Source organism: Myodes glareolus, chromosome 1 (assembly GCF_982192425.1).
Source record: "Myodes glareolus chromosome 1, mMyoGla1.1, whole genome shotgun sequence".
NCBI classification, from domain to species: domain Eukaryota; kingdom Metazoa; phylum Chordata; class Mammalia; order Rodentia; family Cricetidae; genus Myodes; species Myodes glareolus.
Window position 1 is genome coordinate 2912843 of NC_142026.1, and position 16877 is coordinate 2929719.

Consider the following 16877-nt stretch of genomic DNA (forward strand, 5'->3'; position numbering starts at 1 on the left):
TTGGAGTGTTCACTTTGTTCCACATCCTCTCCAACATGAACTGTTACTTCTGTTTTTTGATCTTAGCCATTCTGACTGGTGTAAGTTGTTATCTCAGAGTTGCATTTCCTTGACAGCTATGGATGTTAAACAGTTTCTCGGCCATTGAGAACTCTGTTTATATCTGTACCCATTTTTAAATTGGATTATTTGTTTGAGTTTTTTGTGGTTGTTCTGGTTTTTTTTTTAATGTCTAGTTTCTTGAGTCCTTTGCCCTTTGCCTTAGGGAAGTTTTTTCGTTTCATCAGGTCCCATTTATTAACTATCTTAGTGCCTACACTATTGGTGTTCTATTCAGGAATTTGTCTCCTTTACCAATGTGTTGTGTTCAAGGCCATTTCTTACTCTCTCTTCTATCAGATTCAGTATATATGGAGTAATGTTGAAATCTTCAATCCACTTGGACTTGAGTTTTGTTCAGGGTGATAGATATGAATCTATTTGTATTTTCCTACATGCTGGCATCCAGTTATACCAGTACCACTTGTTGAAGGTGCTTTCTTTTTTCCATTGTGTAATTTTGGCTTCTTTATTAAAAATCAGGTGTCCATGGGTGTGTGGATTTATGTCTGGGTCTTTGATTCAATTCCATTCATCCACCTGTCTGTTTTTATTCCAAGACCATGTGGTTTTTACTTCTATGACTCTCTGGTAGAGCTTGAAATCAGGAATGGTGATACCTCTCGACGTTCTTTTATTTTACAGGATTGTTTTAGCTATCCTGGATTTTTTGTTTATCTGTATGAATTTGAGTATTGTTCTTTCAAGGCCTATAAACAATCGTGTTGAAATTTTAATGGGGATTGTGTTGAATTTACATACTGCTTTTGGTAAGATGACCATTTTTACTATGTTAATCTTACCAAACCATAAGCATAGATCTTTTCATATTCTGATATTTTTCTGAATTTCTTTCTTCAAAGACTTGAAGTTCTCATCTTTGTTTGTTTGTTTGTTTGTTTTGTTTTTTGAAACAGGGATTCTCTGTGTAGCTTTGGGGCCTATCCTGGAACTAGCTCTGTAGACCAGATTGGCCTTGAAGTCACAGAGATCCACCTGTCTCTGCATCCTGAGTGCTGGGATCAAAGGTGTACGCCACCACTGCCAGGCTGAAGTTCTTATCTTTTACTTGCTTGGTTAGAGTTACCCCCAAGATATTTTATATTGTTGTGACTGTTGTGAAGGGTGTTGTTTTGTGATTTCTTTCTCAGCCCATTTATCGTTTGTATATAGGAGGGCTGCTGAATTTTTGTGGTGGGGGGGGTAATCTTGTATCCAGCCACTTCACTAAAGATGTTTATCAGCTGTAGGAGTTCCATGGTAGAATTTTTGCAGCCACTTATGTGTACTATCATATCATCTGAGAATTATGATACTTTGACTTCTTCCTTTCCAATTTTTATCCCCCTTGATCTCCTTTAATTGTTTTATTGTTCTAGCTATAATTTCAAATACTATATTAAATAGATACAGAGAAATTGGACAACCTTGTCTTGTTTCTGATTTTGGTGAAAATTTTGCTTTGAATTTCTCTCCATCTAATTTGATGTTGACTATCAGCTTGCTATATTTTGCCTTTCTTATGTTTAGGTATGTCCCATGTCTTCGCTTTCTCTCTAAGACTTTATCATGAAGGGATGTTGGATTTTGTCCAAGACTTTTTTTAGCATCTACTGAAATGATCATATGGTTTGTTGTTTTGTTTTTTTTTTTAGTTTGTTTATATGGTGAATTACATTGACAGATTTTCATTGTCAGTCCATCCCTGACTCTGGGATGGAGCCTACTTGATCATGGTGGATGATCTTTTTGATGTATTCAAGAATTTGATTTCCAAGTATTTTACTGAGTATTTTGCATCAATGTTCTTGAGGGAAATTAGTCTGTAATTCTCTTTCTTTGTTGAGTCTTTGTGTGGTTTGGATATCAGGGTGACTGTGGCCTCATGAAAAGAATTTGGCACTGTTCCTTCTGTTTCTATTTGTGGGATAATTCGAGGAGTATTGGCATTAGGTCTTCTTTGAAAGTATGGTAGAATTCTGTGCTAAAACAATCTGACCCTAGGCTTTTTTGTTTGTTTGTTTTGTTTTTGTTTTTTTGGTTTTTTTGACTGAGAGACTTAATGACAGCTTCTTTGGGCAGGGGGATTGTGGGTCTATTTAAATTGTTTGTCTGATCTAGATTTAACTTTTGTATGTGTTATTTATCAATAAATTTGTCTATTTCTTTTAGATTTTCCAATTTTGTAGAGGACAGGTTTTTGAAGTATGACCTAATGATTCTCTGGATTTCCCCAGTATTTGTTGCTATGTTCCACTTTCATTTCTACTTTACTAATTGGAATATTCTTTCGCTGCCTTTTAGTTTAGAAAAAGGATTTATCTATCTTGTTGACTTTAAAAACCAACTTTTTGTTTTATTAAATCTTTGTATTATTCTCTGTGTTTCTATTTTATTTATCTCAGTTCTGTTTGATTATTTCTTGTTACTCATCCTGGGTTTGTTTGCTTCTTTTTTCTTCTAGAGCTTTGAGGTGTACTGTTAAGTCACTAGTGTGAGGCTTCTCAAAATTCTTTATGAGAACTTTTATTTCTGTGAACTTTTCTCTTAGCACTGTTTTCATTGTGTCCCATAAGTACCTGTATGTTGTTGGGTGTGTGTGGGGGGGGGGTGGGTGGGTGTGCGCGCACACACACATATGCATATGTGTGTGCACATTTTCCTTCTTTGGGTTATGCTGGTGCCAGATTATGTATTTCCTGTGTTTTCTTAAATGTAGTTAACTTTCTTGGGTTTAAGTTTTCCTCCTAGTACCTTCTGTAGTACTGAATTTGTGGATGGATATTGTTTAGATTTGACTTTATCATGGAATATTTTGTTTACTCCATCTATGGTGATTGAAAGTTTTGCTGGGTATAGTAGTCTAAACTGACATCTGTGGTCTCTTAGAGTCTACAAGACATCTGTCCACACCCTTCTGGCTTTTAGAGTCTCATTGAGAAACCGGGTATAATTTTAACAGGCCTGCCTTTATGTTATTTGGCCTTTTTCCCTCGCCACTTTTAATATTTCTTCTTTGTTCTGTGTTTTTAGTGTTTTGATTATTATGTGGGAGGAGAATCTTTCTTTTCTGGCCCAATCTATTCTGGAAACGTCTTATACTTTTATAGGCATGTCCTTTTTTAGGTTAGAAAGTTTTTCTTCTGTGATTTTGTTAAAAATATTGTCTGGGCCTTTGGACTGGGAATCTTCTCCTTTATTTCTTTTATTTTTAGATTTGATCTTTTCATACTATCCCAGGGTTACTGGATGTTTTGTGTTAGGAATTTTTTAGCTTTAACATTTTCTTTGACTGATGTATCTATTTCTTCTATTGTATCTTCAACTCCTGAGATTCTCTCTTCCATCTCTTGTATTCTGTTGATGATGCTTGCTGTAGTTCCTGTTTATTCATCTAAGTTTTCCATTTCTAGAATTCCCTCAGTTTGTGTTTTCCATATTGCATATATATTCAGGTCTCAAACAGTTTTATTCACTTCTTTCAACTGTTTTCTTGACATTCTTTAAGAGATTATTGATTTCACCCAACTTTTTTTTTTTTGTCTGTTTGATTTCTTTAAGGGATTTACTCATTTCCTTTTTAAGAACCTCTGTCATCATCATAAAGTTGGTTTTAAGGTCATTTTCTTGTACTTCAACTCTTTTGGAATATTCAGGGCTTGAAGTAATGAGCTGGCTGGGCTCTGGTGGTGACATACTGACCTGGTTGTTTATGTTCTTACACTTAGGTTTAGGCATCTGATTTGGAGTGATTTATAGATAGGTCTACGTGCTGGTTTCTAGATTTGTCTTTTTTGGATAGATATTTTCTTCCTTTGTTTCTGTTTCCTATTTGGTCTTCTGACTGCCATGGCCTGTGGTTAAGTACAAAGCCCCACCCCAATTCCCATGGCCAAACACAAGAAACTCTGTGTAAATCCTGCCTCCTGCTCAATTCTTTGCTGTACCTTTCCCTGAGGCAACCACCCTCCTGTGTTTTTCCCTATCAACAAATCTCTTGTGTGAACTTTATTATGCAGTGTGACTTTATGGTATTCTTTGGCTCCCAACTGCCAGGATACCTTTCCTTTCTTAACTATAACACTTAGAGTTTCTCCCACAAACTTTGCACCACCGTTGCACTCATATATCTTACAGGCAGGACACCAATGTAGATCAGAGGGTGTGTGACTTGTTTGGTGTTAACATTTCTCTTTTGTTAGTGTGGAGAGTATCTCCCTGTACTAAAGATGTTAGCATATAGGGGTAAAGGCTCCATGTAGGCACCAGCTTGACTTCTCCATGTTCAGAGTGTTGTGTAGGTATTGTCCTCAGCAATGGAGCCTTGCTGGCAGTTTATGGAGTACAGCTTGGCAACAGCCTGGATTTTTGGAAGTTCCCATGGACCAACAACTCTATTAAATGTAAACCAATCCTGGTGCTGGAATCTCCATTTGGTGACAAGAGATATCCAAATGGGGCTCTGTCTTTCCCATTATTTGGCAATTTCATTTAGATTATCTTCATATTTGTATGTATTTTAAGAAGTGTCTACTGTATTAGGTTTTCAAACTCTTCAAATGGCCCTTAATTTTAGCTATCTCTCTCTGTATTCCTTTCCCATCCATCTCTCCCTTCCACCTCCTCATTTGATCCCTCTGTTTCAGTCCCCACCTCCCATCCATCTATAACTATTTATTCTATTTTGCTTTACTAGAGAGATCTATCTGTTCACTCCAGTCCTTTACTTTATGTCTGTGGTTTACAGATTGTGGTTTAGTTATCATTGATTAAACAGCTAATAATTACATGTAACAAATACATAGTATATTTGTCTTTCTTGTTCTGGATACCTCATTCAGGGTGATTTTTTTTTTTGTCTTTTATAGTTATCCATTTACCTGTTATTTGCAAGTATTTTTTCAGCTTCTGAGTAATATTTTCTTGTATAAGTGTACCATATTTTCTTTATCCATTCTTCAATTGAGGAACATCTAAGTTGTTTCCAGTTTCTGGCTATTATGAATAGAGCACCAATAAATATGGTTGAACATGAATCTCAGTGATAGGATGAAGTATCCTTTGGATGTATACCCCAGAGGAGTATAGCTGGATCTTGAGGTAGATCGAATCCCATCTTCCTGAGAAATTTCACATTGATTTTCATAGTGGCTTTACAAGTCTGAATTCCACCACCAGTATTCCCTTTGCTCCTTATCCTCCCCAACATAAACCGGCACTTGTATCATTGATATACATCTTATACATTCTGACATGTGTAAGATGAAATCTCAAAGTCGTTTTGATTTGCATTTCCCTGATGTCTAATGACCATGTTGGATTGGTCTTTTCAGCATCTAAGGAGATGATCATGTGCTTTTTGTCTTTCAAGTTGTTTATTTGGTAGATTACATTTGTCAATTTACTATTACTGAGAGGACTTTCTTTTCAATTCCAGTCTACTTAATGTTCTGGATGTTTCTTGTATCTTGATAGATGTCTTTTTATTTAGGTTAGGAAAATTTTATTCCATGATTTTGTTGGAAATATTTTCTGTGCCTTTGACTGTATTTCATTTTCATCCTCTATTCATATTATTCTTAGGTTTGATCTTTTCATAGTGTCCCAGATTTTGTGAATGTTTTGTGTCGGGATTTTTTTTTTTAGATTTAACATTTTTTTTTGATTCACCATAGTATCCATTTCTTCTTCGTGTCTTTAATGCCTGAGATTCTCTTCCATCGTTCATATTTTGTTGGTGAGGCTTGCTTTTGAGGTTCCTATTTGAGTACCTAAATTTCTCATTTTTAAAGTTCCATGAGTATGAGTTTTCTTTATTAATTCTATTTTTATTCTCTTGCTGTTGGGCCTCATGAGGCTTGGACATGAGGCTCAGTGTAACTTCCTAAGCCTAACTTGAGTTTGGTGAGGCCTAGTGTAGCTTTCTGAGCCTAGCTTGAATTTAGATACCTGTCTGGCTACCCAGGCCCGTCTCTGCTCAACCACTGCTTACATGGCAGAATATTATTGCCCCTTGTTCCTTGCTTTGCCTTGACCCATCCCAGGCTTCCCACCCCATCTCAGCCTACATAAGTTCCTGCCTAATGCAGTTAAACAAGATCCTGCTTTGACAGACTCCCAACTCAAGTGTGTGTGTTTCTTCTCAGTGACTAGCAGGGAGGTCTGGGTGGTGATATTCATCATCCTGCTGAGCCCCAGGGCAAGTCCAGCAGGTATGGCTCTGCCCCCCTTCCTCTCCCTCCCGTGCCCTTTCTCCCAGAGAATGCGGAATCTTGTCTTGAATGGATCAATGTTTGTGTTCTGTAGGGGTTTTTTGTTTGTTTGTTTTTTGTTTTTTTGGGTTTTTTTTTGAGGGATTTGTTCCTTTTCTCTTTAAGGATCTTCATTATATACTTAAAAGATAAGTTTTTTTTTTCTTGTGCTTCAACTGTTTTGGAATATTCAGAGTTTGGTGTGATATAGTTGCTGGTCTCTAGTGAAGACATTATCCTGACTGTTATTTTGGGTTTTTACTGGTGTCTAAGTATCTAAGTTTTGGAAGATTGTAATTCTAGGTGCTGATACTTGGTGTTGTCTTTGTTGGGTGGATGGATGGATAGTTTGTCCTTGGTTTCTGTTTCCTTCTCTGGTTCTTGTGGCGACTCTGTGTTGCCTGGTGGGGAATTCCTCTGGGATCCTAATAGATACAGTCACTGGGGGAGTTCTAGATAAAATGTGTTTCTAGGAATTGGGAGCTGACACTTAGGAATGGAAATGGCCTGACGGGCACTGAGAGAGGGTCCACAGGAGGGAGGAAAGCAAGGCATTCCAGCCAGGAACGGGAGCAGAGAATTTCTAGGTATTGGGAACTGACACTTAGATATGGGGATAGACTACAGAGGAGCTGATAGCAAGGCATTCCACCAGGATCTGCGTAGTCATCTGGGAATTAGGGCAGAGAGGGAGGAGAGGCGAAGGTCTGCTACAGAGCGGAGGATGAGACTTAGAATTGGACTTGGATGATTGGAGGTGAAGACCTTCAGTTAGCTTACTTGCCTTTCCTGGTCAGAGTAGCCGTCTGGTTCCAAGGGAATGGTTACTAGGGTTGGAGGCTGGGATACAGCAGTGAGTGGGGAAGGAAGTTAGGAAGGGAAGGTCTGTGTGATCCACTGGAGATGGGGTAAGAGTGTGGAGGGAGAATGCAGCAGGAAGTCTACAGAGCTGGGGGTGACTTAGTGTCTAAGGGAGAGCTCGAGATCTACAGTCAGCCTTCTTGCTTCTCTGGCTGGAGTCACAAATTACTCTTGATTCACAATTTGAAGAGAAAAGCAGTTTTTATGAATTTCATAACATTATTTATTGGATTTTATAACATTATTAGTTCTTATAGACCTCTTAGAATAATATTTGTTACATGGCTTATATATTCAATAATGTTATCCACAGTAAGTGTTATCTGTCATTTTTTAACTATAAACACATCAGAAAAATAATTCAAATTATTGTTATTTTGTATTGTGATAAGATTATGGCAATTGTTTTCTCAGAATGATATTCATTTTTGGGTCAAAATATATGATTTTCATAAAATAGAACTTTCAGAAAGAACCTCAGTTAACAAAATATATCAATGTTTTTGATGTAAAGCCAAAATATTTTTTATAAATTATAAACAACTTTCTCATTTAACTTATTACATCTGCATTATGTTTGTTTCAGTATAGCAGAGACATAATTTGTACCTCATAAATGAACAGAACCAACCATTAAACATCTTTTATTTTACAGGGAATTAGTGATGGTATTCCTCTATTAAAGGCCATCATCCCCCAAAATCAATCTCGTTCTTTTATGTCTCAAGGCAGCCCTGAGTTACTGGTAAGTTTATGTATACCTATTTCATACTACAATGTTTACCAAAAATAGAAATAAATGTAAAAATATTCCTGTTACAATTCTAAAATCCATTATGTGTGTATATGTGAGGGTATGCACATGGCATCTGGAGGTCAGAAAACAACTTGGGCAAGTTGACTCTCTCCTTCCATATGAGAAGAATTGAGCTTGGGTCCTCAGGATTGGTGGCAAGGACCTTATGATTCTAAGCTATATCACTGACCCAATAAAAAACTTGAAAAAAATTTAGTATATTTTAGTGTATAGATATTTTGTTTGTTTGATATATACTGCATGCTTGCCTGGTTCCTGCAGAAGTCAGAAGAGGGCATAGATTTTCTGGAACTGGAGTTCTAGATAGTTATGAGCCACCAGATGGGGGCCAGAATTCAAACCTGAGTCCTCTGGAAAACAGCCAGTGCTTTTTTTCTTCTGAGCCATCTCTCTACCCCATAAAGGAATATTTTTAAAATAATCAAGAAAACTAGAAGAATAGCTTTATGGTAGAGCCTAGCATGTATGAGGCCATAGGTTTGATCCTCAGCATTACAAAAAATAATGGAGAAGTTTGTTATGAAATTAATTTGATCAAATATAAAAATGTCTTCTGTATATTTTGCTTTAAGTAGTTATTATAATTATTACATTTATCTAGAAAAATAAATCTATGAAAATAGCTAGGAATCTTATCACCATAGCTTTAATAGCAATAATCGAACTAATACAGATCTTGTTAAGGTATTTTTTTGAAAATGATAAAATCTATTTTAATTAAATTTTTTATTTTTATTTATTTATTAAAAAATTTCCACCTCCTCCCATTTCCCTCCCATTCCCCCAATTCCCCCTTCTTCTCCCTCCCCAGTCCTAACAGCAGTCAGGGTTCCCTGCCCTGTGGGAAGTCCAAGATCCTCCCTGCTCCATCCAGTTCTAGGAAGGTGAGCATCCAAACAAACTAGGCTCCCACAAAGCCAGTCCATGCAGTAGAATCAAAACCCAGTGCCATTGTCCTTGGCTTCTCAGTCAGTCCTCATTGTCAGCCACATTCAGAGAGTCCGGTTTTGATCACATGCTCCATCAGTCCCAGTTCAGCTGGCCTTGGTGAGCTCCCATTAGATCATCTTAGTGGGTGGATGCACCCCTCGTGGTCCTGACTTCCTTATTCATGTTCTCCCTCCTTCTGCTCCTCATTTGGACCTTGGGAGCTCAGTCCAGTGCTCTAATATGGGTCTCTATCTCTATCTCCATCCATCGCCAGATGAAGGTTCTATGGTGATATGCAAGATATTCATCAGTGTGGCTATGGGAGAAGGCCAGATCAGGCACCCTCTCCTCTGCAGCCCAAGGCACAAGCTGGGGACATCTCCTTGGGCACCTGGGAACCCCTCTAAAGTCAAGTCTCTTGCCAACCCTAAAATGGCTCCCCCATTTAAGATATCTACTTCCCTGCTCCCACATCCACCCTTCCTCCATCCCAACTATCCCATCCCCCCAAGCTCTCTCCAATCTTACCCTTCTCCCTTCTCTCTCCCCATCTCCCCTTACCCCCACCCCACCCTAAGGTATTCTTCTAGGGCATTTCAGTGAGTGTTTTACACAGTTTTTTATTTAGCCCACCCAACAGCTCTGTTGTAGTAGGCACTAGTATATTCCTTTTATGGATAAGAAATTAAATCTCAGAAGTTCCATGACCAAAATCACAGAGCTAGCAAGTAGGTTCATCTTATTCTAATTCTGTAACTTGGGTGTGATAGAAATGTGCTGTAGCACGGCTAACAGTTGAGACTTCAGAATTAAATTGCTTTTTATAATGGTATATATTGTGCTTGATTAGAAAACTATTCTAGAAATATATACAATAATATTGATAGTGGTTTTCAGTGGTAAGATTCTGTAGTTTTCATCTTTAAAATCTGTGTGTTTTTATGGGGTGGGTGTCAGATTTGAGGCAGGGTTTCTCTGTATAGCCATGGCTGTCCTGGAACTTGCTCTGTAGACTAGCCTGGCCTCAAACTCAGAGAGAGATCTGCCTAGAAAGATCTGCCTGCCTCTGCCTCCCAACTGCTGGTAAAACCAATGTGTGGTTTTTTTTTTTAAGTTTCCTGAGTCAGAGCATGGTTATTGTGTTGTTTTATAATTGAAGGAGTAGAAATCTTTACACTTTTAAAAGCAAGTACATACTAAGACTACTGCTTCAGGGACATTGTAACTGTAAATTCTCCTGCTTTGGGCTAAGTGATGATTATATCATATTTGTCATGGCAGAGTTAACCTTTAGTTTCCTCCAAATGTTAACATTAATGCTAATAATCTGAGAATTTAATATGAAAAATAATTAGCTAAAAAATAACTTCTTACAGTAAGCTGTAAATAAATAGTTATTTCCATTTAAATTATTTAGGATTTGGCTTCATATATCTTACAGTATTCACCTAATGATAATGTCAAAAATCTGTGAGCATCTGGCTATTTTTAACCATGTTCTTGAATATATTTTACTTGAGTTTTCATATATTCTTTTTAGGTAACAGTAAACATTAATTATGTTATTGGAACCCATGGATGGCTACCTTATGACAGAAATATTTCTAACTACTTCACATTCATCAAGGATCAAACTGTGACTAACCCAAAGTAAGCAGACAGCAAATGGGTTTTTGTTGTTTTATAGTTGGGTTTTTTAATTTATTTTTTTTCTTTTGTTTTGTTTTTTCCCCCTAGACCAGTTTTCTCTGTGTAGCCTTGGCTATCTTACTCTGTGGACCAGGCTGACCTTGAACTCACAGAGACCCACCTGCATCTTCTGGGATTAAAGTGTGTGCTGGGATTAAAGGTGTGCACCACCACTGCCCAGCGATTCCTGTAATTTTTAAAGTAGTGCTTTGAGAAAACGATTTTCTCTTTCCTTCCCCTTCTCTGTTTTTAAGTTATAACCTGACAGTATTTGGCATTCAGACATGGCTGAATTTCTGTTATAACAAATATAAAATAAAATATTATATTGGGAATGGTAAATTGTTATATTATTCTTTACTACTTAAAAATAATCTTTATTTGGGTTTTTTTATTGATTTTTATTGAACTCTACATTTTTCTCTGCTCCCCTCCCTGCCTCTCCCCTCCCCTTCAACCCTCTTCCAAGGTCCCCATGCTCCCAATTTACTCAGGAGATCTTGTCTTTTTCTACTTCCCATGTAGATTAGATCTATGTAAGTCTCTCTTAGGGTCCTCATTGTTGTCTAGGTTCTCTGGGATTGTGATTTGTAGGCTGGTTTTCTTTATGTCTAAAAGTCACTTATAAGTGAGTACATGTGATACTTGTATTTCTGGGTCTGGGTTACCTCACTCAAAATGATGTTTTCTAAGCTCCATCCATTTGCCTTCAAATTTCAAGATGTCGGTTTTTTTTTTCTGCTGTGTAAATGTACCACATTTTCCTTATCCATTCTTCAGTTGAGGGGCATTTAGGTTATTTCCAGGTTCTGGCTATGACAAACAATGCTCCTATGAACATATTTGAGCACATGTCCTTGTGGCACGGTTGACCATCCTTTGGACATATACCCAAAAGTGGTATTACTGGGTCTTGAGGAAGGTTGTTTACTAATTTTTTTCTGAGAAATTGCCATACTGATATCCTAAGGGGCTGTACCAGCTTGCATTCCCACCAGCAATGTATGAGTATTCCCTTCACCCCACATTCTCTCCAGCATAAGTTGTCATCAGTTTAAGATGGAATCTCAGTGTTGTTTTGATTTGCATATCTCTGATGACTAAGGATGTTGAACATTTCCTTAAGTGTCTTTTAGCCATTTTAGATTCCTTTGTGTGAGTTCTCTATTTAGGTCTGTACTCCACTTTTTTATTGGATTATGTGTTCTTTTGATAACCAATTTCTTGAGTTCTTTGCATATTTTGGAGATCAGACCTCTGTCTTTTGTGGGGTTGATAAAGATCTTTTCCCATTCTGTAGGCTGTCATTTTGTCTTGTTGACCGTGTCCTTTGCTTTACAGAAGCTTTTCAGTTTCAGGAGGTCCCATTTGTTAATTGTTGCTCTCAGGGTCTGTTCTGCTGGGGTTATATTTAGGATGTGGTCTCCTGTGCCAATGCGTTCAAGTGTACTTCCCACTTTCTCTTCTATGAGGTTCAGTGTGGCTGACTTTATGTTGAGTTCTTTGATCCATTTGGACTTGAGTTTTGTGCATGGTGATAGATATGAGTCTATTTTCATTATTCTACATGTTGACATCCAGTGATATGAGCACAATTTATTAAATATCCTTTCTTTTTCCATTTGAAAAATTTTTTTTGCTTCTTTGTCAAAAATCAGGTGTTTATAGGTGTATGGATTAATATCGAGTCTTTGATTTGGTTCCATTGGTCCTCCTGTCTGTTTTTATGCCAATATCAGGCTGTTTTCAGTACCATAGCTCTGGAGTAGAGTTTGAAGTCAGGGATTGTGATATCTCCAGAAGTTCCTTTATTGTACAGGATTATTTGGTAATTCTAAATTTTTTGCTTTTCCATAATAAAGTTGGATACCATTTTTTTGAGGTCTGTGAAGAATTTTGCTGGGATTTTGATCGTCATTGCTTTATTTGGGTTTTTATTTGCTTTATTTGCTTTCAGACAGGGTCTCATTATGTAACTCTAATTGACCTGGAACTCACTGTGGAGACTAGACTGGCCTCAGACTAACAGCACCCTTTATGCCTCTTGAGTTAAACAGTGCACCATCCTCCTGTCTGAGAAATATTTTATTGTTGGTAATATTCAATGTGATCTGTTAAGGAAAAGTCTAAAATCCAATTATGTTTACAGAGCTCAGCGAACTGTGAATGGTCCTTTTGCTCCAGGGCTGAAAATCACTTCCAAGCTGTTTGTAGTGTCACATGATGCAAAGTTGCTCTTTAGTGCTGGACACTGGGATAATAGTATCCAAGTAACATCACTTACCAAAGGCAAAATTGTCTCACATAACATCCGACATATAGGTAAGAATTAACTTTTCCACAAAACGTGTTCTTCTGGGGTTTTTTAGTTTTAATTATTTAAGTTTTCTTTTGTGTATACTGAGTGTTTTGCTTGCATGTATGTCTATGTGAGGTGTCAGATCCCCTGGAACTAGAGTTACAGATAGTTGTGAGCTGCCATATAGGTGCTGGGAGTTGATCCTCGGGTCCTCTGGAAGAGCAGTCAGTGCTCTTAACCACTAAACCATCTCTCCAACCCCTGTTTTTTTTCAACTGTATAAAAGTGGTACATGTTCCTGATAGCTTATTATATTGAGTGTACATTCAAACACCATATAAATTAAATATGTTTTTATATTGCACTGGAAGTTATTAAATCAAGTTTTATTTAGATGTTAAACAATGATGTTGTGGCCACATAATAAAAATTTGTCATCATTACATAAAGACATTATTAACAGTAAAGTATGAGTTAAGTGTTGAATATATATTAACATCTTATTATTTCAGGCCTCGGTATAAGAATAAAAACTTTTTTCTCAAAAAACTTGTTAAATGAGGGTAATGGAATCTGTTGTTCTCTACTGGTGATTTTTTTTAAATTTTGTTAAATAATAACATTTTTTTCTTTTATCTTACATTCCGACCACAGTTTTCCCTCCCTCTTCACCTCCTAACCCCCCCATACACACACACACACACACACACACACACACACACACACACGCATACCCTTTGTCTCCTTTCAGAAAGGGGCAGGCCTCTTCATGAGCTTGAACAAAGCATGGCACATCAAGTTGAGGCAGGATCTATCTCCTTCCCTTGTCTCAAGGTTGAATGAGACAGTACAACATGGGGATGAATGCTAAGAGCCTTACAAACAGATCAAGCAACACAACTGCCACATACATACAGAGGGTCTAGGTCAGTTCCATACAGGCTCCCTGTTAGTCCAGAGTCCATGGGCTCCCACGAGCTCAGGTCAGCTGTCTCTATGAGTCTTTACCCCTTCCGTCATGAGCCCTTCCCCCAGCTCCTAAAATTCCTCCTCCCTTTCTTCCTCAAGATTCCCAGAGCTCAGCCTAGTACTGATTGTGGATGTCTGCATCTGTTATCAGTTACTAGATAGAACTGTTAACTAGTTACTAGTAACAGTTACTAGTTATCAATCTGATTTTATCTACTGGTATTCTAAGGTATCACTTTGTGTAGTTGTTACGGAACTATTCTGGAAATTGTTTTTTATGTTATGAATTTGCACCATAATATGTACTATCTTTTTATTTGTTTGTGTGTTTGTTGTATGTGTATGAGTGTTTTGTCTGCATGTTTATCTGTATACCATGTGTGTGTGGCGTCTACTGAGTCTAAAGAGGTCAACAGATCCCCTGGGACTGAAGTTACAGATAGTTGTCAGCCTTTAAATAGGTGCTAGGAATCAAACTTAAATTCTCTGGAAGATAATCCCATAAATTATTAACTGCTGAACCATCCGTCAGTTCCCTGTACTGTTTTTTAAGGATACATTCCATGAGATAGCACTTTTTCATTAGGAAGAGAATGTGAATAGAGAGAGCAGAACACATAGCAGAATTGCCTATGAATCTATTCTCAGTTCTCTGACAGCCCACGATGCTAATACTGTGTCAACACTTAGCACATCACATCTCACCCAGAATGAACTGACTCAATGAAGGCTCTCTGGATGACTTTGATCCTGCAAGTGTCCTCTGTTACTCTGACCTGATGTTTTTTGTTACATTTAATTATTTTGGGGGTGGGTATTTTGGGAGGAGGGGGGAGGACAGCACATATATGTGCACTTGGAAGTTAGATGACTGCTTGCAGGAGTCAGGACTCTCCTGCTATGTGTATCCAAAGGGATTAAGTGCAGATCACCAGTCTTGGCAGGTTCCTTTTCTTGCTGAGCCATTTTGCCAGCCCTGGCTTAGTAATTATTTGAACATTAACTGAAACTGCCCTCAAAGTCTGTTCTGACAAAACATATCCTTTTTATTTTATTCTTTCTTCAAACAGATATTGTGACTTGCTTAGCTACAGATTACTGTGGAATACACTTGATTTCTGGTTCCAGAGACACTACATGTATGATATGGCAGATAACGCAACAGGTAATAATAAATAACACATTTATGTTCTTGGACTGGGATAACAAGTTTTTCTCTGGTATTAAATGACATTTTGAGCTCAGAGAGAAATTGTCTTAAAAATTGAGGAAGAGAAGCAATTGAAGCTATCATGAATGTCATCAGTCCCTGGTTTCCATACATGCATGCATGGGCAAGTGCAGCTCTTGCCACACATGTACACTACACACTTTGTCACACAAAACCCTTTTTAAAATTCTGTGGTAGTCTTACTGAAAATTGTTCTTAACTGGACATGGTGTGGATGATTACAGACTCGGAGCCTGAGCTTTTTATTGTTCATTTTTCAGATTATAACTTAATTATACCATTTCTATCTTCCTTTTCCTATATCTAAACCTTCCCATATACCCTTTCCCACTCTCTTTCAAATTTAATGACCTCTTTTTTCTTTAATCGTTATTGCATCTGTATGTGTACTTATATATAATGCGCGAAACAACCACACCAGTTTGGATTCACAGGAGTATTTATTTTAGGGGAAAAACTTACAGAACACCAAAAGCCAGGAAAGACATCTAATCGCTGGAGCAAGAGCTGGAAGCAAGAGAGTGAGCAGAAGACTGCCGCTCTTTTTTTATAGAAATGGACCATGCCCGGTGGGCTGGTATCTCGGCGGTTATTGGCTGAAGGAGCAGAAGGCGCTCTCGCAGTATATATATGCATATATTCCTAAATATAACTTGTTGAGTCCATATAACATTACTTGTATGCATGTTTTAAGAATTAACTGTTTGACACTGGGCAACTAGTTGGTTGTGCTATTCCTGGGAAGGACCGTCTCTCCCTCTCTCAGTTTTACTCAGTTGCCTGTTGTTCTTTGTGTAGAGTTGAGACTCCATGTTCATTGTTGTCATCCTTTGTTCAGCGACTTTTGGGCAGTTGTACTGATGAAACTTGATGGGTGTAGTTTCTGGTGCTACTAGGAGACAATCCCACAGTTGACTGTCTGAATCTGTTGCTTTTGCACTCTTTCTGCCTTATCTTTTGCAATGATCACTGAGCCTTATGTGTGGGAGTTGTTTTATAGATGTTTGTGGTTTTTCTGTCACAAAGAAAAATTTCCCTGATGAGGGGTGAAAACTTACCTGTGAGTATGAGGAAAATGTTTATAGATTGTTGTTAGGGATTCTGCTGGTTTAGTAAGTTAGGGATTGTAGATTCTCCTCCAATATCCCTGATAAGGCCTGGACTTTATGATGACCCTAAAGCTAGTCTGGTTTACATAACAATACTCTAAAATATGACACAAAGAAAATCCTGTCTCAAAAAAAAGTAAAGAAAAACATAAAGAAATTTTATTTCTGTGTATTGACATTATTATAATTATTTTTATAGAAAAATACAAAATGCCTTTTCATTATTTGTCTCATACCCTTTTAATGTCTTTGGATAATCCTTAATCACTTTATTTCCATTTGTGTTCTATACTATGCTATATTTACTTCTGAATGGCACAATTTTACTACTCTTTTGGTACTTTTAGAAGAATATTCATTTCTTACTTATTTTTACTACTATGAAGGAAAGTTGTGCAGTAACGTGATTGATTGTTGTATGGTTATCCTTTTTTGTTTTTTGAGACAGGATTTCTCTGTGTAATCCTGTCTGTCCTGGAACTCACTCTGTAGACCAGATCGGCCTCTAAGTCACAGAGGCCTCCTGCCTCTGCCTCCTGAATACTGGGAGTAAAGGCGTGCATCACCACCACCATCAGCGATGTATGTATATCTTATTTTCACTAACTTTACCACATTTTTA

General features: G+C 37.5%; 1 protein-coding gene across 10 annotated transcripts in view; it reads left to right on the forward strand.

Annotated features, from left to right (window-relative positions):
• Window positions 1-16877, forward strand: part of Nbeal1 (neurobeachin like 1) — a 194684-nt gene that overhangs the window by 163546 nt on the left and 14261 nt on the right. For all 10 annotated transcript variants that reach the window (XR_015737269.1, XM_087903350.1, XM_087903357.1 and 7 more), the window contains 4 exons: window positions 7867-7956; window positions 10499-10608; window positions 12797-12969; window positions 14986-15080. Coding sequence is in view for 9 of the 10 variants with exons in the window: in XM_087903350.1 (XP_087759476.1) it covers window positions 7867-7956; window positions 10499-10608; window positions 12797-12969; window positions 14986-15080 (468 nt within the window). In the remaining variant the exon portion in view is untranslated. The remainder of the gene's footprint in view (window positions 1-7866; window positions 7957-10498; window positions 10609-12796; window positions 12970-14985; window positions 15081-16877) is intronic.